Source organism: Chionomys nivalis, chromosome 3 (assembly GCF_950005125.1).
Source record: "Chionomys nivalis chromosome 3, mChiNiv1.1, whole genome shotgun sequence".
Lineage (NCBI taxonomy): Eukaryota > Metazoa > Chordata > Mammalia > Rodentia > Cricetidae > Chionomys > Chionomys nivalis.
In genome coordinates, this window is record NC_080088.1 from 69359991 (window position 1) to 69387569 (window position 27579).

General features: G+C 42.4%; 1 protein-coding gene across 2 annotated transcripts in view; it reads right to left on the reverse strand.

The window, feature by feature from the left end:
• Lpp (LIM domain containing preferred translocation partner in lipoma) overlaps nucleotides 1-27579 on the reverse strand; it is a 623722-nt gene that overhangs the window by 212337 nt on the left and 383806 nt on the right. For both annotated transcript variants that reach the window (XM_057763582.1, XM_057763583.1), the window contains exon 7: nucleotides 20124-20807. In XM_057763582.1, coding sequence (XP_057619565.1) covers nucleotides 20124-20807 — 684 coding nt within the window. The remainder of the gene's footprint in view (nucleotides 1-20123; nucleotides 20808-27579) is intronic.

Here is a 27579-nt window from a genome sequence, read left to right on the forward strand (position 1 = left end):
AATGGTCATCAATTTCTGTCTCCACTCAAAACTTTAAAAAAGGAACAAATGCAGTAGTGATAAAAAAATTCCCTCTTATCCACTCTTAATTAGCAAGCTTGCTTATTTTCACACCTAAACTAGAGAAAAATATTTTCAGTGGCCAAAAAGTCATCAGTTTTTCTGATACCTTCATATTATTATAATTGAAACTACTTTTCTGGGTCAGCTTTTTTGCCATCTATCAACTACAAGGAAGACATTTTTCTTCCAGATACTAATCTTTTCAGTTAAAAAGGGATTCCTTCCACATAACATCCCTGGAAGATGGGTCCAGCACACTCCAAACCCTTAGTGTTAGCAGGTTCCTCGCCTCCTGCATGGTTTTACCAAGAGCTACATGAGGCCATTTATTCCATTTCTTCGTCCGGCACCGTGTGTGGCTGGAGGAAAGTTGTTGACTCTGAAATGTTAACCAAACATCCTATTTTTAGAATATTTAGCCCAATCTTTATAGTGTCTGGACTTGTAACTAGCCATTTCTCGAACATTAAGCTGAGCCACATAAGAAAATTACTACAGCGATAATATTTCCAGGGCACAGTGAGTCACTGTCCAGCATCTAAAATGAGAAATAAATAATTTCTGAGGACTGGTTGGTATGATGAGAAGGAGGGGTAGTCTACTATTGGTCTTCCATGGTCAGCCTTATGGTGTAACACAGGGATGATGCTTTATGCCCTAAAATGTAGAGGTCTTAAGCATATGAATAAAGAGGGAAGCATGGACCAATATTATCAATAACAATCAGACTTCACCGCTACAAAAACAAGGGTATGGACATGACCTTTGGATCAGGGCCACACTGCCTAGTACCCAATCAGGAGAGAGGATGAGGATCAAAGGCTTCTGGATTTAAACCCCAAGCCACACAGAAAAAAAGAGGTTTCTATCAGAACAGCCAAGTGCCACAGCTATTGTGGGAGACTGTGTGGTCCCCATGTCAATTAACAGAAGTCTTTCTGTACTTTGGGGCAGCTAAAACTTCTTTGCTTCCAATTTTACCTCGGGGGTGGCGGGGAGGGGGGCTAGGAACCACAAAGAAAAGACAAATAAAAGCAAACCATCCCCCACTGATTCTCGGGGCTGTGTACATACTTGTCTTAGTCTTCGTTGTGGCCAACACTAGCTTGATCAAGCCTAAGTGTTTTAGTGATCACACCCCAACACATATTTTTCTACAATTTTGATCTTTTCATAGGTGAAGAGAATAGATCAGATAAAAGAAATAGCAGCCAAAACACTCTTTACTCTCCCGGCAGAGTTGCAAGCTATAAACAAAAATAACGGTTTTGCTCTTAGATTCAGAACCCTTGCCGGGCTGCTATGGAAAATAATGCTGCTACTGGCACGGTAGAGTCTTGCAAAAACATGTAACGAAGCCACAGTACAATGGGACACTTTCGCTGCTGCCGTGATTAGACCACTTCTATTCAACAGGGCTAACTAACGACTTATTTTTTTCCTTTGGTGTTTTGAGGCCCATTACTGTGTTGAACATAACAAGCCTCATTTTGTTTTCCTAACCATGCTCGTCCCTCTCACTGAAGACTACAATTTGATATTTATGAAATCACATAAGAATACTGTATAATCTTCCTCACCCCCTCCCAAATTGTATAAAATTATTCAGCGGACAAAAGAAGAATGTACACTTCAGATCATGTGTCCTTTGCTGACAGCCTCTGTTTCTCTCTCCCTTTCTCCTCCCCCTCTATCTGGCTAGAGAACACCATGTACTCAGGAGATAATTGACTGTGGAATATGATGATGTTTATTCAAAAACAGGTCACACAGACTGCAATGTGAGAGTCTCCCTTTATCCTCTCACTTATTCTCCTCTAATGGAAAGGCACAGCGCTGTGTGCTGCAAATCAGAAACGTGGGGCCTTAATTACTTCTTTAGATGTCACCTGCTGAGACAAATCGACTACAAATGTGCCCTCATCCCTGGAATCATTGAGTTTGGAAAACTCACCCCAGATTGCTGATTTAGAATAAACTGTGGTGCGAGCAAGCCTATGCAGACATGATGTTAACGGTATGGTCAATGTCATCGAGAAGTGCACGGTATAGTAATAAACGCTACTTGCTCAGGAATAAAACAAATCAACATGAATTTAGGCGTGGCAAGATGTGATTTTAAAAAAATATGCCATTAATCTTTGTCATGGTATAGAAAACAATCCTGGTCTTCACCCTGAGGTCAGAGCTTCTACTTCCTGTGGCCAGTGTCTGTCATTTTGGATAATACCATATACAGAAAAATGGAATAGCATAAAAGAGACCCCTTGGGAAGCCAAAGGCAGCACACAGCAGAAGTGCATGCTATGCAGACTGCTTCAGTTAGAAGAGGCACACCAGTATCCTACAGGTCTGACTTAAAGCCTTGAGTGTCTGTCACTGGGAGGTCATTAGGATCTATTATCCATGAATCTATAAAAGATTCAACTTTCCTTTCTATGTCTGTTTCAGGAAGTTGGTAGGGACTCTAAAGACATACTATGTCTAAAAGACAACCAACCAACCAACCAAACAAACAAACAAAAGCAGAGTCTTTAATTATAAGCCAACTGTCAGTGTAATCCCAACTCTGTGCATGGTAGAGCTTCCCTATATCCTATACAAGGGCACCCCGTCTCTCTCTCCCCTCCCCAATTTGTCTTCTCCCCATGCCCCATCAGCATCAGCAGGGCCACTGAACTCCCTTTAGTACTGAACTCCAATCAGGAATCAGCATTCACTTCAGCAAACATTAAGAGCTTATTGTGTCTTTTGAGAGATGTGAGAAATGAATGCTCATTATTTCAAGTGAAGGCGACATCATTTCTCCACACCCCAGGATATCGTCTCAGTGCTCACGGTAACAAGTTACAAAACACAGAACTTCTGGATGTGTAAATAGAATGCTGATTTGTTGGGGCAATTTCCAAGCTCACCCCACCCCACACAGAGACAGAGCCCCTTTGATACTCACACAGGATTGTCTGTATTTCCCTTGTGCTTGGACATACAACCCTAGATGGTTCAAAACACCATGCCTGAGCGTGTCAGCATAATCTGGCAAAGCCTTTTCTCACATTATTTGTGGAGAAAGTAGAACCAAACGTCCTGGTGAGCTCCCGAGAACAAGGTGTCTTGTGAGCGTTACGCTCCACCATTCCAATGAAAGTGGATTAGAGATGCATCCAAACCCTCAGAGCCTACTTAGACGCAACCAGCCTTTCCCATCGTGCCTGCGCAATGGGAAGGAGCAATACTAACAACCAGCTCCCTAACAACCCAGAAAGTGAGACCGGGGTTTCTGCTGCAATCTTAGCGATGTCACGTTTACTCTTCCTCCTTCCAGATGTCACTGGACCCACTCAAAACCTCTCATCGGAACAGAGTTAATCCGTGGAATCTGTGATCTATGCAACAAAGCGCAGAGCTTATTTCTGTCTCACTGTTTCTGGAAGTCTTTGGTTAAGTGGAAGGACCCCTGAGATTGCTGAATCAGAAGGCAGACAGGAAGGGATTGCTGCTTCTGCTCTAGCCTATTAGATCCTCCACACCAAGGAGGTCTTAAGTAAATGACCCAAGAGTTAATCCCGCCATATATTTCTTTCCCTACTACCTGGGAGGGATGGAACATCATCTCCTTTTAATCTATAACACCAAGAAAAAGATTTGACATAAATAAGTGGCCAGTGAGTGTCTGCAGGACAAATAAGAAAAATAAGGATATGAAAAACACGCTACATAAGCTCCCCCATCCTGTGATAAAGTTAAATAGGGAAACTTCAGGATGGTGACCTGAATGTCTGAGAAAAAGAATGAAAAGGAAAAAACTCTGATTCCTGAATCTAAAGCACTAAGTGCCTCCTAGTGCTTGATGTTTATTTGACTCTATTTTCTATGGTTTATATAGGCATAGTTTATATGGAACATTTTTATTCGGCCTTTGCATAGGTCTTCTGCCAATATATCGTGTATTAAACCAGATGGAAGAAGCCAGTGTATGCTTTGGGATTAATCAAACTACACAGCTCATCTAAGAGTTCTCCCAGAGAATCAGTGAGCCATGTCAGGAACAAGGCAAAACATGGGATCAAAAAGTTCGAAGACTCCAAATTAATGCTCCAGACTAAAATCAAAAGAGCAACCAGAAAAAGCTCTACAGTCTACAATATACGAGTTGGCATCCACCAAAGACAGACCTGCGAATCAGACTGACAAGCACAATGACATGCCACGAATTTTCCAGTTCTCTTTCTGCCATTTCACCTGTACGCTTTATAAAAGTATATACCTGTTTCTGGCCAAAGGTCAGCAGGTTCTTTGTGCTAGCATGCTGGCCCTCACCCAATCTCATTTGGTTTTAATGTATCGATAGCATCAGGAAAATCACTGTTAGGTGATTATGTGTTAGGAAAATCACCATGGGACACAAAATCCTGCGAAAGCTAATGCTCTAAACAGAGCATCTCTTCACTTTAAATAGATGACCTGGTTTGGGATAGTCTTTCCCATAACGACTTTGAATAACTCAGTATACAGATAGCCATTCCCACAAGAGGGCTAAGCTAATACTGTTACAAACCTGCTTCTGTCACTGCTAAATGTCTTCAGGGCGGTTAGCCCACACGGCTGCCTATGCTTATCTCTTCTCATCAAGTTATAGAGAGAGCAGCTGGGGAAACCATGACACCACCAATGCAGGAACATTTTCAGAGCCACTCTAAGGAATTGTACTTAACGGTATAGTGGGCCATGACCGCAAAGGCCTCTGGTTAGATTGGTGGGTGTCCTTGTGTTATCAGACAGCAGACAGTGATATGTATTACTGTCATCCCTCCCCTAAGTAGTCCAGAATTCAATAAGCTGGCAGTAGCATATAGCTCATCTATAAAAATTAAAATACTAACAGACTGGTATAACCAGGGATAATTATGCAAAGTGTAAATATTCAAATGCCCCCATTGGTTCTGATCACACTGGGTAATGCAGAGCCCATGACTTGCCCGGGATTGCAGGCAAATGAGATACTTTGCCAGACTGTCCTCTGTCTGCGCCAAGGAAAGCTCAGTGATATGGTCAGCAACAGGCTGACTTCTGTAACGCTGAGTCAAAGGAGTAGTTGCAAATGAGGGACAGGAAAAAGGACAACAGAATCCGAGGGAAGCTCAAGACCAGAGGAGAACACAGGAACAGGTTCGAAGTGGGTCCAACAAGCATTCATTCTCCCATGGTCTTAGTACTGAGGCACGAGTCTTGGTAGAATGTTACTCAGATTTTTTTCTCAAAGAAATGACTTAGAGTCTCCAGAACAGACAGGCGATTCGAAATTCTCAACCTGTTAAATCAGGGGGCATTAAACCTTGGAGGCATTCCCCTCTAGCAATGGGGTGGTTACCGATCTAGGGTTTCCCTTACCTCATTTGTCTTATCCAGGAGACTAGAACTGTTGCAAACCCAGAGCAAGTCCATAAGAAGTGCTGCAACATCCAGCAGCACACCACTGGGGTCATCTTCCTCTCCCCAGTCTCCCCAATCTCAACCACACTCCCTTTAGGCCAGAATAAAGGGAACTCCCTAGAGAAGTCTTGGCTAAGCACTCAACTGAATGTAAGAACAAGGTCTGAGGACTCTCCTGTTTCTGTTGTCAACACCATCATGGGTGTCTAATCTTTCAAATGGGGTACACAGCATGGCAAATACTAAAAAAAACAGTGCTTGATGAAGAAATAAAAGCAAGGGGAAGGAGTAAGTCACAGAAGGAATGACTTCCAAGCAAGTAGCCAGAGTAGAAGAAAACTTTTAAACAAATCTGGATGGAGAAAAAGGAATAGCAGCATCCAGGGCGCACACCTATACTGGACTGTGATGAAGTCCTGAGAGGGTCTTGAGCAGTATGGCCATGGATACCCACCCTTGCTCCTGTGAGGCTGTATCACTGTGATCATGGGAATGTGGGGGGACAGATAAGGGAAATGAAGGAGGTACGTTTTTATTTCTTTTGTTAAACTTATTTTACTACGTTTTTATTTATTGTGTGTCTATGTAGATGCACACATATGTATGTATATGTATATACATACATGTGCATCAATGTTACACATACACACGTGTGCATGCATGCATGCATCTGTGTGTGTGCATGTGTGTATGTGTGTGTGTGTGTGTGTGTATGTGAGCTCAAATGTGTCAAAACTGCATACACGGAGGTCAGAGAGCAACTCGTGGGAGTTGGCCCTTTCCTTCCATCACATGAGCACCAGGAACAGAACTCAGATTGTCAGTCTTGGTGACAAGTCATTTCATCCACTGAGCTATTCTGCTGGCTCAGGGACATTTAGCCATATGTAACAAGCTACTTTAATATGATTTGCTACAATCTGAGTCCATGTCACTGCCAGTTACCATGTCATAGGGATGAGTTCCCAGACTATTTCTAATGGTCCCGCTTCTACTCTGCATTAGTTCACTGATACAGAGAGTCAAAAACGCTGTGATATCTATGTGTCCTGCAACAGCCAGCATGGGGCTTATGCTGCAGAAAGAGACAGCAGGCAGGCCAAAGACCTAGTGCCCCATGTTAGAACTGACGTAAAATTAGCCACGCACATGGGGGATAGTGGCTGAGACACACACGGAGATCATTTTCTTACCAGGGAAGTACTCAGTAGTGTGCTGGGAACAATCACAAACGCACTCCAGTGTAACTCATTCCAATGTAGACAGCACAGAACAGAACTGACCAGCTCCGACCTGTGCTAATAGTACAAACTGTTAGCCTCACAAGATTATGGTTATGAAGCAGGACACAATAATTCATGAATGGGGGTCCCCACAACATGAGGAACCTTATTAAAGCATCGCAGCATTAGGAAGGTTGAGAGCCACTGGACTAGATGATGAATAACAAAGAGACAGCCTGATATCCTTTGTTCAAAAAATAACTAGGAAGCTTGCTGGCTGTCACTCTGTGGCTTCATATTAAGGAGTGACACTGAGGACCTTAACACGCAAGGCTTGCCTGACATTAAAAGAGAAGTGATTTCACAATTGGTGAGCATTGCTGAGCATCTTTTACCTATTTATAAACAGGCAGTAAAGTGTAGTAGGAAAGTTAGGGCGGGAACTTTGGTTATTCTTTGCTGGAATTCTAGCAACAGTTCTAGTCTCCTGGATAAGACAAATGAGGTAAGGGAAGCCCTAGATCGGTAACCACCCCACTGCTAGAGGAGAATGCCTCCAAGGTTTAATGCCCCCTGAGGCTCAGTTTTCTGCAAGGTGAAAAATCCGGGTCTGAGTAGAATCCACACACACTGGCAGTGTGACTGGCAGTCAGAGGCACCACACAGCAAGTCCTGATCCTCCTAGATGGCCTTTGGCGCTAGCCCCGAGAGGTGGTCTCCTCAGAACCCATTCTTGTTTAGCATGAGATAACTCATACCTGATTCTGGTGGAAAGGATCCAGTTCCATAAAAAGTAGATTTTAAAAAAAAGATTAAAAGAAGGAAGAAAAAAGAAAGTTGAGCCAGTAATGAATCAGGGAGAACGGGTGAGCAGATTGAGTCCTGAAAGATTACCAAATCTATGAGAAGGATTCTATTTTGACAACTGCATCAACATATCTGGCATACGCCACTCAACATCAGCAACCTCCTTAGGTCATAACTGTGCAGGTCTGTGCCCATCACACCAAGGAGAGTGTCGGAGCAGAGGTCGGGCAATGAAAAAGCAGCTACTAACTGGCTTTCTTCTTCCTCGTATTCCACCTGCCAGTCTAGCCTAAGAACCCGAGCATACTGCTGCCTGCCTTCTAAGGGCCCTTCCCACTTAGGCTGTCCTCTCTGGAAAATTCTGCACACACTCCGGTGAGGGGAGTGGCTTCACCAATCCTTCACTGCAATCTGGGCAGGTGTTCCAGTGCCATTTAACTCCATTCTTCTCCACGGACGGCTTCACCCTCGCTCCTTCTACCCCTGTAAACAGCAGGCTTGGAGGACTTGGCATTGCCCCTATTTCCTTAGCCTGTAATGGCTTTCATTCGGTCCTTAGAACTTAGCTCATCCTCTTAGCATTGGTCCAGACGTCATTGATTCCAAGACTCACCCTAAGTCGGCTATTTCAATCAGTAACCCTGGATGCCACCCAGCTCAAAACATGTCACCAATGCAAATTCAGCTGAGGAAATGGACATGGAGAAGATTGAGGATAAAAGGAAGGGGAGTCAAGATGACTAGACAGTTCATAGTAGGAATATTTATATGAATCAGAGCAGGGGTCACTGATTGTATCTTACTGCCTCTCTCCAATAAACAGAATTTTATACTAAAAAAAAAAGAGCTTATAAAGTAATTTTATCATTTTCTGAGTCCAACCCTGGCACCAAATCATAGTTGGATATTCTGATTTTTCAAGGGATGATCTTACAATGCGCAAGTTGACATATAATTGAGCCCTTCTGTCTTAATAGTCACCTATGTTTATATTTATGAAAGCTCATAAAATGAAAATCAAGTACAGTACTTGATCTCTGTCAGCTTTGTTATCTGAAGGAGAATCATCTCATCTACTGAACATGCTAATGAGATAACATGAGTCAATCCACATAAGCTCTTAGCACTGGGCCTGACAAAAACAATCAATATCGGCAGTTATTAATCCATAGAGCTTTAAGACATTTAAAAGATTGTCTATCATTTAAAAATCTTAGGCCCTATTTTTAGTCTAAGCCCAGCAGTGCAGGAGAACAATTCGTCAAGTTAAAGTGGCATTTTAGAATAAAAAGCGCCTCGACATCTATCACCACAGTGGAGGGCACAATCTGTCTTCTCCTTTGAAATCCAAAGTCAACAGACAACACACGGAGTTACAGCAACTGCTGGTGGCGGAGGACAAGATGGAGACGGAGAGGAGAAAACTCGCGGGATTCCTCTAGAAGTGGGTATCACACATGGTGACATCAGAATCATATGGCCTTCCCGCTTCTCAGAAGACACTGTCACAGCACGGCAGAGCTACCTGGATACAACTTTCGGGAAGGGAGATTTTGAAACCAACGCTTGCTTGTTCTTTTGTTAGAAATGCATTTTTTCACTGAGAACTCGCTGTGTTTAAATCACATTAGCTATGTTAACAGTTAAAATGACAAGCACACATACATACACACACACACAAAAAAAACCTAAAAAACAACATCTAAATGATTAACATGGATAACAAGAGGTTAGGAGATAGCTCAGTCAGAGAAGTGCTTCTCCCACGGGCCTGAGGGCAACAGATAGACAGCACCCACCGGTGATTAGGACACGTGAGAGCACTTGTAAACCCACTACAGGAAAGAAGGCGCCCTGGGGGCTTGGTGGCCACCCACTCTAGCAAAATCTGCAAGTCCCAGGACCCAAGGAGAGACTGTCCCTTTAGGGACAATGAGGATGTCTCTTGAAGAATGCCACCCAAAGTTCATTCACATAGATAAGCACATACGTAAACATTCACACATATTTGCATAGCACACAAACAGTACTCAAACATATCTGACATTCTGTATATACACATATTATATGTAAATATCACACACATAATACATGTATGAAAACAGTGTGTTTAGTGGTGATAAATATTACAGGGGAAAATGAAACAGAGTGGAGAGAGTTTACAGAGTATCTCTGGTGGAGTGGTGAAGACCTCCACTAAGTACTATGTGAATGATGTCATATAGGATATACACTGGGCCACGGAGATACCTTGTTAGACCATTCTAAGTAGAAGGAGGCAAAGTCAAGGCCTGTATTCAGGTGCATGGCTGAATGCAAAGTGACCGCTAAGGACTGTAGTGACATACGGTAGGTAAGATCGTGACAGTCGTAAGTGGACAAAGAGACTTGCAAGCACAGTTGTTTTGTCTTTATCCCTGGATGGCGTTAGAGGGGCCTCACCAGCACACCAAGACTGTACTAAGATAGCAGGGCTTCCAGAGAATCACTGTGGAGACCAACAGCATGAAGACAGACAGATACAAAGGGAGCTAAGCAATAGGAATCAATTACGACTCAGGCGACGTGATGGGGCAGGCCAGCCCATGGGCACCGGAGTACTGGGCAGGTGCAGATCCTATATGAGGTTTTAGGGAAACGCAGAAGAATATATTATGAGGAAAAGAATAGTAAAAAATGGCTTCGGGTTTCAAGCCTGAGTTTCTGGAAGAGCAAAATCAACACTTCTGAAGAGATGAGGATTGTGAGTGGGAGGAGTAGGCTTGAATGGGGGGAAGAGTGGGAAGCAATATTTCCATACTGACCCTTGAGCATGAAACCAGCTTCACCCCGACAGGCCAGGGGTAAAGCATCTCAAGTTACTGTAGCGCAAAGAAGGAAAACTGTAACGGTATGGGGCCGGAAATTCACCCCAGTGACTAAAACAGACTACAGCCAGTGGAGATTAATTTGTTATGATACAAAGTAGGATTTCAGCAGCCGACCAGACTGAAGAGCACAACTGCAATTAAAGAAGAAGACATTCATTTAAAATATACATTAAAAATCCATGTAAACAACTCACGAATCCATGGCAATCAATAAATACCATTTCACTTATGATTGCTTTATTGATTTGCTCAGGAGTGCCTGACTCGGGATAGGTACTGACTGTGTCAGAGACAAATAAAGGAGAGCACATGCATGCTTCCTGCTCCCAAAGTACATGCCTTTCTACTTGAAGGGAAGGTCACACAACAGGAGTCAGACCAAACAGATAAGCCTAGCACTTGGGAGGCAGGGGCAGGAGGGGATCAGAAGTTTGAGGCCTATCTGAGCTACACAGTATGGTCTCACCGAAACCAGCTAATTAATTTAAAAAGTAAAGATTTTTAAATCAAATGAGGTTTGGAAAATACAGAGAGGCTGAGACCGTTGCACATCTCTCACGTGGACGCAATCGGTCTTGGAGAACAGTCCTGCTACTCCTTTGGAAACCAGTCCAGCAATACCTCACAATGCTCACGATCACTAGGCAATTCTACTGCGAGACATACATGCAAGACAGCTGGAAAGACATGCCCCAGAAATACAAACAGAAAGCAGGAAAACATCCAAAGCCATCAGCTTGTTAAAGAATAGATACGATTTGGAAAACCGGTGAGGTTACTATTCAGTAACAAAAAGGGAACGGACCTACTCATCTACACTACAAACGGATGGAGTTTGAAAAACCAGACTAATGAGACAGTTATGTAAGACCATATATGATTCCATGTCAGAATCGGTCTATGCGTTGATGGTGATAGCTGAGTTACTATCTGCAGCTGCTATGCTAGGGGCGAAACTGCTAAGGACAAGGGGTTTCTATAAGGGGTGAGAAAGTGGCAGTGACTGAGAGGGTGACACAACCTCGCTCTCACAAACACACACAACAGAAAATACACATCAGATGCAAATCATCTCAACCAAGACACTATTTTTATAATACAGATATAATGAAGATATAATAATATATAATATAGACACAATAAGATATAAGATATACCCAATAAGCACATATCATAGCAAAGAATTAAAGTGATGCCATGAAAAATTCCAGAGAATAAGCTGATCATAGGGAAGCCAGCTGAATGGCCAAGCCTCATGAACACCTAGATAGGAAAACTGAACAGGAGTATTTATTTCATTAGGCTTGGGAAAACCGGGCAGGCTGCTGGAACCACTCTGCAAACAGTGAGTTAATCTCTCACTTAAATTTTTTATTGGACTTATTACTTTCATTTTATAAGCGAGTGCTTTGCCTGCATGTATGTTGCAATACATACAGGAATGATTCCCAGGAACATTGGAAGAGAGTATCAGATTCCCTGGAAATGGAGTTGCCGCGGGTCAAGAACTGCCACTTTGGTACTCGAAATCGATTTCTGGTCTCCCGCAAGAGGAACAAGTACTTTTAATTGCTGACTCATCTCTCCAGCCCCTAGTTTTCACTTTTATATTTACTTCTTTTCTCCCTAAAAAGTCCAACTATGGCAGCACATTCTAACTCAAGATTAAAAAAAAAAAAAAAATCAGCACGCAGGAAGAAGCAACATAATTTCAAGCTTTCTTATTTCCTTTAAAAAATTTTATTATTGAATTAGTGAGGTGTGTGTGTGTATGACTGTGTGTGTACACATGTACACATGAGTGTGCACGCACATATGCTTCTCCCTTTCCATAATGTGGGTCCCTGGAACTGAGCTGAGGAAGTCAGGCATTACAGAAGCACTCTTATCCACAGAGCCATCTTATTTGGCTCCAAGTTATCACGTTTTTGACAAAGGATCAGGGACCATCCTCTGTTAGTGACATACAAATCATGTCTTAAGCTATGTAGGCCATAGGATTTCCATGATACCTCACTGTCCCTGTTGAGGAATAAAGACATCATGGACATTATGTGGACTAGCGAGGATGTCTGTACGTAAATGCTATTTGTAAAACAAGGCTAAGGAGAGCTTTAGTCCATGGGCCATGGTAGCACGGTCATTTTCTATCTTCTCGAGGCAGCTTTCCAGGAATTCTTAGGGACCCATTATTCATTGTCCTTGCAGAGACCACCTGCACCAGCTGTCCCCTAGATAACTCTGAACAGATGTTTGTCTTATGGATGGCTTAGTAGCAGGCTTCCTCAGATAAACTGTAAGTGACTTCTACTGTAGTCCAGATGTTCACAGCCCTCTAAAGGCTGCTTATTATACATTTGGTACCTAGTTTGATGCTATTGGGAGGTAACAGAAGTGCTAAAAGCTGGGACCTACTGGGGGTGGGGGTCATCTTTCAGTCCTTAAAGGCACGCCCCAAAGGGTATTGTCAATCCCAAGTCTCTTTCCATTCTCTCCCTCAGGTCCTGGCCATGAAGTAATCAAGCCTTGTTCTGGAAGTATCTCTCTGCCAATACGCTTCATATGCCATAGCAATCCTTCAAAACAAGTAAACAAAAATCAGCATTTTCTCAATAAGTTGATGCCCTACAATATTTTTATAATGATGGAATGCTGAGACATTACCTAAGGTAATTCTATGCAAACTGGCATGACAGAATACTTGTATGAACCATAAAGAGTAACGAATGAAGAGCACTAAGAGTCAGACACACACTTCATTTGTTCCCATCTGAACAATCCGTAGATACATAACAACAGAGACAACAATATGCATGACATTTATAAAAACGGAATAAAAAAACCAGGACCTCTTATCTTGATTTTAGATTTAGGCTATAGTTTCACCTCCTCAAATCTTGACAGATACTGGGTTTTCAAATGGTAGGTCCCAGAAAGACAATGCTAAATATAAGTGTATAAACCACTAGGCCCAAGGAATATTTTATGTTTGGACAACTGAACGATGAGATGACTACGTAAACAAAGACACCCAGGGATGGAGGGAGGCAGACACTGCGGTGGAGATAACGCCGCTGGGTGGGCCTTGGCGAGTGACCTCACATCTCTCCTCCTGTGCTCAGGGTTGGCAAAGAGACTAGAAAGGCTAACTCTGCAAATACTGTGGGTGCTCCCTGTGTGTGAACATGCTTCGTGCACTTTATACCGTGTGCTTTTTAAAAATTACATGCTATTGTATACAGTTCAGTGACGTTTTTAACTCAGAGTCAGGAAAAAAGAACCATATTTTCTAAAGAACATTCCTTAAATTCCAAGGAAGAAATGGAGCAAACACATCATATTATTGGCTAAGAATATTTATAAATTTGGATTTTCCATCTTCCAGGAAATCAGAGATCTAAAATAACAAGTAAATCTTTATTTTTGGAACAATGACACAGAGCTAAAACAGCTGACTTAACTAGGCAGAGAGACTCCTGCCTATAAATCCCTGCACTTGGAACACTGCGCCGAAAGGACCTCTGCAAGTTTAAGGCCAACCTGGGCTACATAGTGAGACCTTGTCATATCCTCCCATCTTTGTCCTCTCCACCAAGCCCCCCAAAAGTTCTCTTCCACCGTGGGAAAAATCCTGACATTGTATATTTAAATTAATTAGTTTGTAATACTCACCACTGATCAATAAAGGGCACATTTCTGTTTTCAAGGAAGAGAACAACCAGAGACTTGCCTCTGAAATTGGGAAGCATTAGGGTTTGCCTCGGCCAGGAAGGAAAGAAAATTTCAAAAGTACAGGTCCATAAGCCAGGGATTTATTTTGCTATAAAGTTACAATGAAGCAAAATGATGAAATCAATAATTTGAAATAGGTTTTTACTGTGAACACAGAAAAACCACATTGTTAATATCTGATGCTGCAATTATTTAATTTTTCAAAAAAACATTAGCGATGTGAATTTTTAGGCACTGTCACACATACAAGGTATAGATGAAAAATAAAATTAACAAACCTCTCTTAAGTACTAGGATGGGGCTCTGGAAACTAACATTTAATATTAAGGGCGGGCATAGGCAGGGCTGGAATTATAAAACACCTACAGTTCTTTCGAGAGCAGCAGCTAGAACAGCCATTCTTGGGCTGTCGAGCTTCTCTGCAGCTCATACGCTCATTGCCAATCATACTTCTATGTACTTAACTACAGCGAACCAGCAAACAAACACAAACGAAAGCAGAACAAAATATAACAGGGTTAAAACGATAGAAAACACAGTTTTATACCTCGTTCAAGCCTCCTGTGCCCATCACCAGGTTCTCATGTTTCTTTATCACCCAGTATTTACTCTTCCCTATTCAGGTTACGGCACAATTAAAATTGGCAAATTTTTGATGAAAACTAACACAGGAGAAAGAAATAGGAGTATCCAACACATGTATTAAACATGAGCAGTCAAAAGAAAAATGTAAATTTAAACCACAGTGGACAGGACTACATCCCAGAAGAGTGGCTAGCCAGAGGCCTGATGAGAAAGCACTGGGAAAGTGAGAAACTTCTTGACCTCTCCCACGTGGCTGCCCGAGTGCAAAACACTACGCTAGGGAAAACACTTGAAAACTTTCTTTTTTCCTTTTCCTTTTTTTGACCACCAGAGCTAGTGATCAAATTCAGGGCCTAGAACAAAACAGGTCTGATCTCTACCATTGAGTTAGACTCAGATCACAGCAAACACAGATGATTTCAAGGGTGCAGGAGAGAAACAAAGGAACTCAGAAGCAAAAGGAAATGGTGTCCCCACTTTCAGACATAAGCATGCTTGTTGTCAAGTATCTTCCCAGGCCCCTGGATGGGATACTGATGCCCCTCCCCTGTGATAGGGAGGGAAGAGCTCAGGTACACAGCTCATGAGGTAGAAACGTGTTCTTGAGAAAAGTGAGAAGTAAAAGCATTTCCAAGAGAAGTTCCTACTGTTTACCATGATATAAAAGTGTCGGGGGTGTGTGTGATACATTGGGACACTACTCTGCGCTGGACATTTTGGGTCCTCTAGCATCCTGCTTCAGTGTGCCAGTCAATTTCTGTTGGATGCCTGTATCGTCTAGTTTGATGATGTCATACCTTCCTGCTGTTATATGTTCTTTTCTTAAAAGCTTTACCTACGGAGAAAGCGTGCTGTGCCTAGGACTCTCTTTCTGGGAATGGCAGCTGGGTATCTTAAAGGGGTTTCCCCAGATGATTTCTGCTGCATGTTTGGAGCCTCCAATTTGATGATTTGTGCATTTGTGTCACCCCTTCTCTCTTTTTACTTTCGCTTGCTAAACATATAATGGACTCACTTTTTCAAATCTAAAGTATGGCCATTGTATATCATTCCGTGAACCATAAGGGACAATGAGGAATGGAGAAGAGAAAGCCTGGTTATAGGGATGTAGTGGGGATTTTCCCACTTCCCCCAAACCGCTGACCTCACTCACACTGCACCACAGCTGCCTAGGCTGGGGCCTGTGCATAGCGCACAGTAGCCCAGGCCACTGTAAGTCCATGTGCAACAGCATGGATACGGAGCGTCTGCCTTCCAAATACCCAGCGATGCCAAGACCCAGGTCATTGCTACCCTGAGAACGCAGATAATCTCCAAAATATTTGACTTTGCGGCTTTCTAGGAACTTGACACATGACACAGGCAAGTGATTCACGAATGAGGAACAATAAAGCTTGGACTTGAGTTCACTTAATGTCCATGGTCATGCAGGGCCACAGTGGTCCCCAAGGGCAGTGACCAACATCCCTGCCACTGGCCTCAAGTTACCGTTTCCATCCTCATCACCATGCGGCATGAGATGCCAATGGCAGAGGCTAGACGCATGTCCCAGCCCACCTTTCTGCAGGCCCTGAATGTTTCCTTACTGTTCCTCTGTTCCTAGGAAGGAGAGGCAGCCAACACGAGGATTTCCAAAAAGATGGCTCATTAATATACCAGCCGTTCCTTGCAGTCCACTCTACACACACCACTGTAAGAAGCTAAAGACATTTCTACATTTTGACACTACTGGGATGTATGGAACGGTACTACACCATCTCAAATATTTTCTTAATTTTTATAGAAATTACAGGACTGAGAATTCCTTTGACACTTTTTCTTTCCTTAACTATTATGTATCTCCATGTCCCAAATCTAAATGAAAAAAAAAAAGTCTGTTGCATTCTGGTAATGAAACCTTCTGTGTTAGGTGCATTGAGGGAGGGTCTGACATTTTTAAAAACCAATCATCCTGGAGGGCATTTCAAGGGCGCATTAATAGAACATGACTTTAGACTTTAACATAAGTATAATACGGGGGAAGATAGTCCTGCAACTTTTCTCGGGTGCACAGCACCCGTGTCTTCACACATCAGCAAACAGCTGTCCCCTCAGCCCCATGGCTGAGGCTAATCTAGATCTTAGTCTATGGCAAAAAAACAGATTGCTAAACTCACTTCATCAATATATGCTTGAGAATCACGATGCCTCCAAAACGCTGCCTTGGCATCCAGCAAGCTGGGCCACCTTACCTGAATATTGCAAGAAACACATAGGCCTCTTCAGAAGGAAGTTAACACAGAGAAACAGAGTTAAAGATAGCCTGTATAAATCAGCCTGGAAGAAAAGATGCTAGTGTATTTTCAAGAGGACTTTGAGAAGGAAATGTCTGCTCCTTGCAAGGGCTTGCTTATTACAGTGTTCTCAGGGGAATCTCAACCCGGTTGGTACTGGGAGCACACTGCAGGCTACTGAAGCACGCAAACTCGCTGCTCAAGGCATTGTGGGAACACAAATATAATCCTGACCTCACAAGTTCTGACTTTCTCTTTCTTCACACTTTTCTTTTCCTCATCTTTCCCATGCTTCCACTCTTTTTTTTTCATGTTCTAAAATGTAGAAAAATTAAAACCACAGATCCCAAATACAGCAGAGGAAAGAAAAAAAAAAGCCCTAATAGGTTCACTGTCAAGTGTTCTGAAACCCTCAGTGTAATGAAGATTTAAAGATTTAAATCCCTGTTTAAAGATACAAAGCATCTTTTCCATTAGTATCTAAATAAACAAAAACAAGTGAAAGCCAGTGGCTAGCCCTCCCTTGGGAGTTACTCCAGCTGTAGAAATGTCCAACTCGTTGTCATTGCTAATTAATTAGAGAAGATGACCCCTGCCTTCAGCATTGGCTGAAAATATGACAAAGAAGTCAAGAGCTTTTCTTCTGACTGATCAAAGGATGTAAAGAAAGAACTCCGATAGAAATTAGGAGCTTACTTCTGATGGAAGAAATCACATCTTTCAGCCAAATAGACTCAATACAGGAGGAATTGGATTCGGCAGTGCTCTGCTTAGACAGTGTCTGCCAAAGGGCCCACTCCTCATCGGCGGAAGACCACCCTACTGACAGAAGATGCCATGGCGCTTCATCCTTCTTTTTGCCTTCCCCCAGCACAGACAGATGGCTAAATACCAGTCTCGAACCACTCTCTTCCATAATCACAGGGAAAAGTACATGACTGAGTTTCGTTTTTAATTTGCAAATTGAATCTGTGGTGAAAATACACGACAATGTTGAGAAACAAATATTTCCACTTTTTAAAAAATGATATGCAATCCACCGACACCCCAAATTGGCAGTGATGCTATTAGTCATTTGGGGCCATTACCTTCTTCCAGTAAGAATCAAACAAAAGTTTTACACCCTCTGTTCAGGAGTTATAACAAATACTGAACTGGGATTTATAATATCCGGGGTCAAAACATGCCTTGCTTATTATATATGTACTTTTGTCTTCTCTGATTACCAAAGGTGAAATAACACCTTTGAAGGATTGTGACATGACCTCTTTCTCTGAGTAGGCCTCTATAAATTAGGTGCAGAATGATAAAGACACCAAAAATCAACCTTACGTATCATGTTCACATGGGTGAACATAAGTACATACACATATATGCCCTATGTGTGCATACATACCATCCCTTAAAAAAAGCTAGGTTTGTGTTTGTTTTTAAATAAGCTGCATGGCCACAGCCTTCCTAAACATCACAGTAGATTCCTTGTAGTTCGAGGCAGGGTCAACTCCTGGTCTCTCTCGCTAAATGTGAAGCTTGCAATCTCTGTTGCTCTGGCCAGCCTGACTCCCTTGGTTTCTGCTTCTCTGGTGCTGGGATTGCAGGAGGGCCACCACACATATCTAGCTTTTATATGGGTCATCACACTTAATGGTCCTCACAATTTACCCACAAATTCATCTCCCAGCCGTGAAGAGCTTCCTCTGTGTTAGGAGGTTTCAGTCATATTCCAAAAGCCACTTGACTTTGATTGCAGGAGCCTCAGAAAAATGATCCAGGTTAGCCTACCTTGATAAAAGGTCATAGATGAGGCCTGCAGATTCCTCCAGCACATCACAGGCCCCACTTGGAAACACCATGTACTTTTACAGACTCTGATACTTGTTTGGAGCACAATGATACAAGAGCAACTTTCACATAAGAGCGATGAACTAGTGCTCGCACATATCAGGGCATTTTTAAAATTTTATTTTTTGCTCCAAAGTTGAGTATGAGAAAGATCTGCTATGACATTGACAATCTGATCAAAATTTGGAAATCATTGAAAAAATACAGTCTAATTGTCTCCTCAATTCATCACCTCAAATTCCCATTCAGCTTCAAGATATACAAAGGCGCTGGAAGCCTGGCATCCTCACACCTCTTAGTGAATGGGAAGGAGGACTTTGTCCTAAGCCAGGGACTGAAAGCCGGCTCAGTTTCTTCATTTCATCCCCTTAATAGTAATTCTGATCAGAGCACAGTGTTGTCCCGGGACTAAGGGGAACACCCAAGTTACGATGAGTAGGGAGTATTGTATATACTGTTGCTCTATAGTGCCTGTAGTCACTAGCAGTAACCGGGTAAACTGATTTTAAACGAAATCTATATACGGTGCTGGCTATTAACTCTAGCAACAGAAGGGAGCCGCCATTCACAACGGATTTTCAAACATTCCTAATGGAGTTAAAGACTGAAGGGTGAGACTCTTGCCAGAGAATATGTAATCTAAAAAATAAGGGCCAATGACAGGCCCTATGATCTACGCTTATTTCCCAAGGAAAGTAGCCTGCCTGTCTTAGATACACTTGACCTGCCCTTGGCTATTTGTTTGACTCTTGTGGCCACTGTGGTACCAATGCTGCTTGACTTCTTACCACCTTAGCATGGGCTTTGCCTGTCAGTAGCTCATATGATTGCCCTGGACACGTCTCACCTATAGACTCGGGAATTCCTTGTACCTGACAAAGCATGAGATATTTCAATAATATCCAGGTGCCATGCAAGTGCAACATGTCTGAAGATGCTTCTGCACTATCCAGAAAGGGATGCTGTAATGGACAGAATATAATAGCTGGAAGATGAATTATTTTTTGTTACTTCCTCCAGATCTGATTTTTCTGAGATATATGTTCATTCGTGTTTGGAAAGAAAATCCTTCGTTACTGGGCAGTTGGTTGCACTGGATGTTAAACAGTGACTATATTGGTACTGAGCAAACAGGACCACACTCAGCTTTCCTGCTTCACTGGTTTCCTCCGGGGTGCCATCTGCTAATAGAAAGAGGCGCACGTGCATGTCTGTCTTTAGTGCTGCTCTCTAGGGAAGGCAGATTAAGCAGATATTGCCTTTTTCCCCCACTGCTATGTCAGTCAACTTCTTACCTTTGGCTGCAGTGGTGGTGCACACTGGGCTGGCCCAGGGTCAGTGATATAGGTCTTCTTGGGACCACTGACGGGATACATCCCGGGAGGGTTCTGATTCCCGGCTCCAGAAGCAGCATACCCAGGTTCCCGCTTCCAGGTATTAGGCTGAACTTGTTGTCCATAAGAAGGATCCACATCATTTCTGCCCCCATAACCAGGCCCTGCTGCATAATACGGTTCATAATAGCGTCCTTGGTTGGGGGTATACCCGTATCCCGGCTCAGGCGGATGCCCCGGGGGTGGAACATAAGCATAGTCAGCAGCAGCACGAGTTGAAGCAGGAGGACCCTGTCCTGACGGAGGAACTGGCTGAGTGCTATAGCCTTGAGGCCCTGGGCCATATATTTGTCCAGCAGATGGGCCAGCCATGTAATGTGGGCTGGGCTGGGCCGACTTCACTTGCACATTGAAGGTGGGCCTCGAAGGTGTGGACGCTGTAGTGTAAGAGGCTGGAACTGGCTGAGGCTGCGGTTTGAGAGGGCCGATGGGTGTAACTGGGATGGGTGCAGCCTGGGGCGAAGGCTGTGGTTTCATCGCCGACTTCTTGGTTGCCGTCAGAGGGGGCTGGTTTGGAATGACCATTCTCTTATGTCCCGTGACGGGAGTAGACACAGGAGGAGAGGATGTTAGACTAGCAGAGCCCTGAAATGAAAGAGAAGCTTGATAACAAACGATCAGCAATAAAAGAAAAACAATACGCAACAGGGAGAATGGCGAATTAGGTGAAAAATGTATAAATAAGGCATGGCCTTTCCTTAAGGAGCTCACTAACTGAACCTCAGTCATTGTGTGCAGCACCAATGAGATAAAACACCAGGAATATGCTTAACCAAAACACGGACTATTTACTGACTGAAAAGGAAAGCAGTGATGAAAATAAGTATGTAAATAAATTTGTAAAAATTCAGGTCTAGAGTGATACTTATCAAACCATACAAATAGAGCAGTTATTTATTTCATACTCAGATGGGAACGGAAGAGACCACACATAGCCAAACCACTCGTGGAAAGGAGGAGCAAAGCAGGATTCACCCCACTGTTAATTTCAAAATATTCTGCCAATCTTAATAAAAAAGAATGTTGCAACAACATAAAGAGAGGCCTAGGATGGAAGGAACAGAAAAGGCAGACTGGAAACAAACTAAAGAGAGGCCTAGGATGGAAGGAACAGAAAAGGCAGTCTGGAAACAAACAAACGCATATAAAGTTCTTATTTTCTACATGAGTGCCAAGAACAAAGAGTGGAGAAGGTACAGTGTCTTTTACAGATTGTGTGGAAACACTGGGCTTCATCAACCAGAAAACAAATTAAAGACTGGTCTTACACCACCAACTCAAGATCCTTCTAAAGATGGAAACTCTTCGAGGAGAGAACACAGAAATTAAGTTTAAGAGAATGGTCTCGACAATGATGTAATGGATATGGCACCGGAAGCACAGGCAACAGAAACACAATGAACCAGGGAAACGATATCATATTGAAAATCTCTACACAGCAAAAACATCATGAAATGCAAGCCATGAATGGAAGCAGATGATTACGTATCCCGGTAAGGGGCCAACCACCAAAGTCACTAAGAAAGCCTTATGGCACAGTACACAGAGACAAAGAGGGGCTCAAGAGAGGACTCGGTCCCTAGGATCCACATGCCTGCTCGCAACCACCCATAACTCCAGCTCCAGGGGATCTGATATTGTTTTCTGGCATTCATGGGACACTAGAAACGCATGGTATACATGTATGTACACATGCAAAAAATGTCCATAAACTAAACATAAAAATTAAAAAAAGGAAAATTTAAAACACAAGCCTTAGGATTTAGAAATAACAACAAAAATACATCCCTAAATGGCATACAAAAGACAAAACATTAAACACAGTTCAAAATTACTAATATAGAAATGCAAACCAAATTCAAATGAGGAGTCACATCTTCATCAGAATCTTTGTAATCAGGCAAAGCCAACAGGCAAACTAGTGTTGTCAAGAATGGTAGGGTCTCTGCATGCTGCCGTTGGGAAGGCAAAATAACAGGGCAGACAGGAAATACAGTAGAGAAGTCTTCAAAATATTAACATGGAACAACATATGACCTGGCAATTTCCCTTACTGGTACATATCCAGTATTATTGGAATGTGGATCTTCAAGAGAAAGTGTCATTTTTATGTTCATTATACACAATTTACAATAACAAGAAAAAATACTTAAGATGTTTATCAGTAGACAAATATTGCGTGATTTTACCACATGAAATGTTGAAAATACCTAAGATTCACCAAAGCCAAGAATAGGGATGAGAGTGGAGAAGGGCTGGTGTCTTAGTTGGGGTGTCTATTGTTGTGATGAAACACCACGAAGAAAAGTAAGTTGGGGAGGAGGTTTATTTGGCTTCTGTTTACACACCACTGTTTATCAGGATAGGAACTCAAGCAACCCAGGAAACTAGAGGCAGGAACTGATGCAGAGGCCATGAAGGAGTGCTGCTTATTGGCTTGCTCAGCTGTTTTCTTGTAGCATCAAAGACCACAAGCCCAGGGAAGGCACCACCAACAATGAGATGTCCGCTCCTCCATGAATCACCAGTTAAGAAAATGCCCTACAGGTTTGCCTACCAGACAATCTTACGGAGGCATTTTTCCCAGTTGAGACTCCCTCCTCTCCTGTGACTCCAGCATGCATCAAGCTGATGTAAAACTAGCCAGCATAATGGGGGAGGGTGTGGATATTAAACAGGGCGTTCCCAATCAATTGATCTATTCTCAGTCAAGCAAGATAAGCTGTGAAGGTTCACTGTTCAATAATGTACTTACTATCATCAATAATATATTGTGCAATGAGAGTTTTCTTGGAAGAGACAGGAAAACAAGAAGCTATCCTGACATGACCAAAAGGGAAGGCAAGGCCTGGCTCCTAAAAAGGGACAGGTCAGAGCCAAAGCCGTGTCTTCCTGTCTCATGTGCACAGCAATTCTCACTGTGTCCCGGCGAAGAGTGCTACCTCAGGCACACACTAACACAACAGGGCTTCATTAATATACACCGAAGACGCCTGGAAAACGAATGGTGGAAAAATCAGCACATAAAAAGATTCAAGTCTCAGAAAATCACACATACATGCATGTATAGATGAGTGTGATATTTAAATGTGCTCGATTTTCCAAACCGAAGTGTTAAATTATGACAAAAATTCAAGAATTCGTACAAAATCAAAAATAAGATAAAATGTCAAAATATATTCTTGGAACCACCAAATAATCCAATAAACAGAAAATATTCAGCAACATGACTCTTCAATTAACTGATTATGTGGACCAGATAAGCATTGGCACAGTTTTCTTTAACCATGAAGAACACAAATACATACACTTTAAAATAATTATTCCTGCTCTTTTTCCTTTCACATCCAATAAGATAAAATATGTAAAACTTGGGAAGAAAACTGTATACACCAAAATATACTAGTTTTAAAGACACTTATGATAAAAATATCCAAACACGTGCCAGCACACACGCAATAAAACACACAGTGGAGAAAAGGGGACATGGGGGAGGTTTGCCTAGGGAATGCTTTTCTTTTTGGTACTTAGCAGAGTAATGGGTTTATTATGGCATTTTCATACAGACTCTTTTTTGGGGGGTGGTTTCCCTTGCCCCTGTCCCTGTCTCCTTTCCACTTTGATATCAAACACGTCCTATTAGTACCCTCTTATCCCCTTTCCTTCAACCCTCCTCTCTTCTCTTTCAGTCCCTTTCTAACTCAAGGAGCTATATCAGCATTCACACCCACACACATGCAAGCACATGTAAGAATTCAAAATGAGGTCTTGCATACAGGAGAGATCATGTGGAATTTTAGACAAGCACACAATGGCTCTGAAGATGGGGCTCTGAAACCATCACTCAAAGAATGTGGAAGAGAGAGAGAGAGAGAGAGAGAGAGAGAGAGAGAGAGAGAGAGAGAGAAAGAGAGAGAGAGAGAAACTGCTTATCGAGAAGAAAACTCGTGAATTGTTTCTAAGAAGTGAGGGCTACATTATTGCACTGTTTAAATGCAATTGATTGGCATTAGTTTTCAAAAGATATGGAACTTTAAGCATCTGTTCCAGGGCTGAGTTTACAGCTGTACTAGAGAATGTGACTTCTGTTAGGCCAGTTCCTCAGTCACTGTATGCAATTATTGTCAAGTCTGTAAGATGTTCAAAGTATGAACTATCCAGGCAGTGGTAGCACACACCTTTAATCCCAGCACTTGTGAGGCAGAGGCAGGTAGATCTCTGAGTTCGAGGCTAGCCTGGTCTACAAGAGCTAGTTCCAGGACAGGCTCCAGAACAAGACAGGGAAACCCTGTCTCTAAAAACAACAACAACAACAAAAAAAGTATGAACTCTATGTTGTTGTTGCTGATGAGTCATCAAAGAAATCAAAGCTAATCCCTTCTGCAATCAGTTTCACCTCTGTGACATGTTAATGATTGACATTATCGACTGGGGGAAAAAGTCTAACTTTATGGTTTTTCTAGGTTCAGTTTACTTTTCCATGTGGTCTGGTACAGAATGTCAAGGTCTTAACTGGGTCCTTCTTCATTAATGTCTTCAGCTTGTATATTCTAATAATATACTGCTTAGTTAAACATACTCCCCCACACCACACCACACCACACCACACACACACACACACACACACACACATTCCTATTCTGATTGGACACTATGAAGATCACTTTCACCTGAATGAAAAGGAACCCTTCACCTATCTAGCAACATCCAAAATGCTTGGGTTATGACAGTAAATGACAAGTTGTAAAATTAAACAAATTCTGTATTCAACAGAATCCTGTAGGGAACCAAATCAGGAATTTAAAATTAGACCTTGTGTCTTAGAATTACAAGTTCCCCAGGAAACCATACTTGAGAAAAATAATATGCTGGAAAGATAGCCTTAGGAGTCAGGATCCTCCAAAACAGAACCAAAGAAAAATGACAAGAACATGCTCCAACCAGGCATTCGTGAAGAACTGATACATACAGGCATCGTGTACATGGTGAGCAGGCAGGGTGAGAAAAGGGACCTGCAACCTGCACTGAGTAACCATCATCTCCTCGAGGCTGGAGACGACTAGTTGTGAGAGGTGAGGAGTGTAGCCATTTAATCACCAAGAAGGGAGGGCTGCAGAAGAGAGAACTCAGACAGTCAATTGCGGGGTTGGTGAAGATCTTCTCCCAGTCAGTGGGTTGCCTTTTTGTCTTAATGACAGTGTCCTTTGCTTTACAGAAGCTTCTCAGTCTCAGGAGGTCCCATTTATTCAATGATGCCCTTAATGTCTGTGCTGCTGGGGTTGTACGTAGGAAGTGTTCTCCTGTGCCCATGTGTTGTAGAGTACTTCCCACTTTCTCTTCTATCAGGTTCAGTGTGTTCGGACTGATATTGAGGTCTTTAATCCATTTGGACTTGAGTTTTGAGCATGGTGATAGATATGGATCTATTTTCATTCTTCTACAGATTGACTTCCAGTTTTGCCAGCACCATTTGCTGAAGATGCTCTCTTTTTTCCATTGTATACTTTTAGCTCCTTTATCAAAAATAAGGTGTTCATAGGTTTGTGGGTTAAAGCCAGGGTCTTCTATTCGATTCCATTTGTCGACTTCTCTGTTTCTATGCCAATACCAAGCTGTTTTCAATACTGTAGCTCTGTAATAGAGTTTGAAGTCAGGGATGGTAATGCCTCCAGACAATCCTTTATTTTATAAGATTGTTTTGGTTATCCTGGGTTTTTTGCTTTTCCATATAAAGTTGATTATTGTCTTTTCCAGATCTGTGAAGAATTTTGATGGGATTTTGATGGGGATTGCGTTGAATCTATAGATTGCTTTTGGTAGAATTGCCATTTTTACTATGTTGATCCTCCCAATCCAAGAGCAAGGGAGATCCTTCCATTTTCTGGTGTCCTCATCAATTTCTTTCTTCAAAGACTTAAAGTTCTTGTTAAATAGATCTTTCAATTCCTTGGTCAGAGTTACCCCAAGATATTTTATGTTATTTGTGGCTATTGTGAAAGGTGATGTTTCTCTGATTTCCCTCTCTGCTTCCTTATCCTTGGTGTATAGGAAGGCAACTGATTTTTTGGAGTTGATCTTGTATCCTGCCACATTACCAAAGGTGTTTATCAGCTGTAAGGTCTGATCTCCAAAATATATAAAGAACTCAAGAAACCAGACTGTAAAGGGTTAATCAACCCAATTAAAAAAATGGGGCACTGAACTGAACAGAGAATTCTCAACAGAAGAAGTTCGAATGGCCAAAAGACATTTAAGGTCATGCTCAACTTCCTTAGCAATCAGGGAAATGCAAATCAAGACAACTTTAAGATACCATCTTACACCTTTCAGAATGGCTAAAATAAAAGACACCAATGATAGCCTTTGCTGAAGAGGTTGTGGAGAAAGGGGTACACTCATCCATTGCTGGTGGGAATGCAAACTTGTGCAACCACTTTGGAAAGCAGTGTGGCGGTTTCTCAGGAATTTCGAGATCAACCTACCCCTGGACCCAGCAATACCACTCTTGGGAATATACCAAAGAAATGCCCTATCATACAACAAAAGTATATGCTCAACTATGTTCATAGCAGCATTGTTTGTAATAGCCAGAACCTGGAAACAACCTAGATGCCCTTCAATGGAAGAATGGATGAAGAAAGTATGGAATATATACATATTAGAGTATACTCAGCAGCAAAAAACAATGACTTCCTAAATTTTGCAGGCAAATGGACGGAAATAGAAAACACTATCCTGAGTGAGGTGAGCCAGACCCAAAAAGAGGAACATGGGATGTACTCACTCATAATTGGTTTCTAGCCATAAATAAAGGACATTGAGCCTATAATACGTGATCCTAGAGAAGCTAAATAAGAAGGTGAACCCAAAGAAAAACATATAGTCAAACTCCTGAATATTAACCTTCATCAGGCGATAAAAGGAGACAGAGACCCACATTGGAGCACCGGACTGAAATCTCAAGGTCCAAATTAGGAGCAGAAGGAGAGAGAGCACGAGCAAGGAACTCAGGACCGCGAGGGGTGCACCCACACACTGAGACAATGGGGATGTTCTATCAAGAACTCACCAAGGCCAGCTGGCCTGGGTCTGAAAAAGCATGGGATAAAACTGGACTCGCTGAACATAACGGACAATGAGGACTACTGAGAACTCAAGAACAATGACAATGGGTTTTTGATCCTACTGCACGTACTGGCTTTGTGGGAGCCTAGGCAGTTTGGATGCTCACCTTACTAGACCTGGATGGAGGTGGGTGGTCATTGGACTTCCCACAGGGCAGGGAACCCTGATTGCTCTTAGAGATGATGAGGGAGGGGGACTTCATTGGGGGAGGGGAAGGGAAATGGGAGGCGGT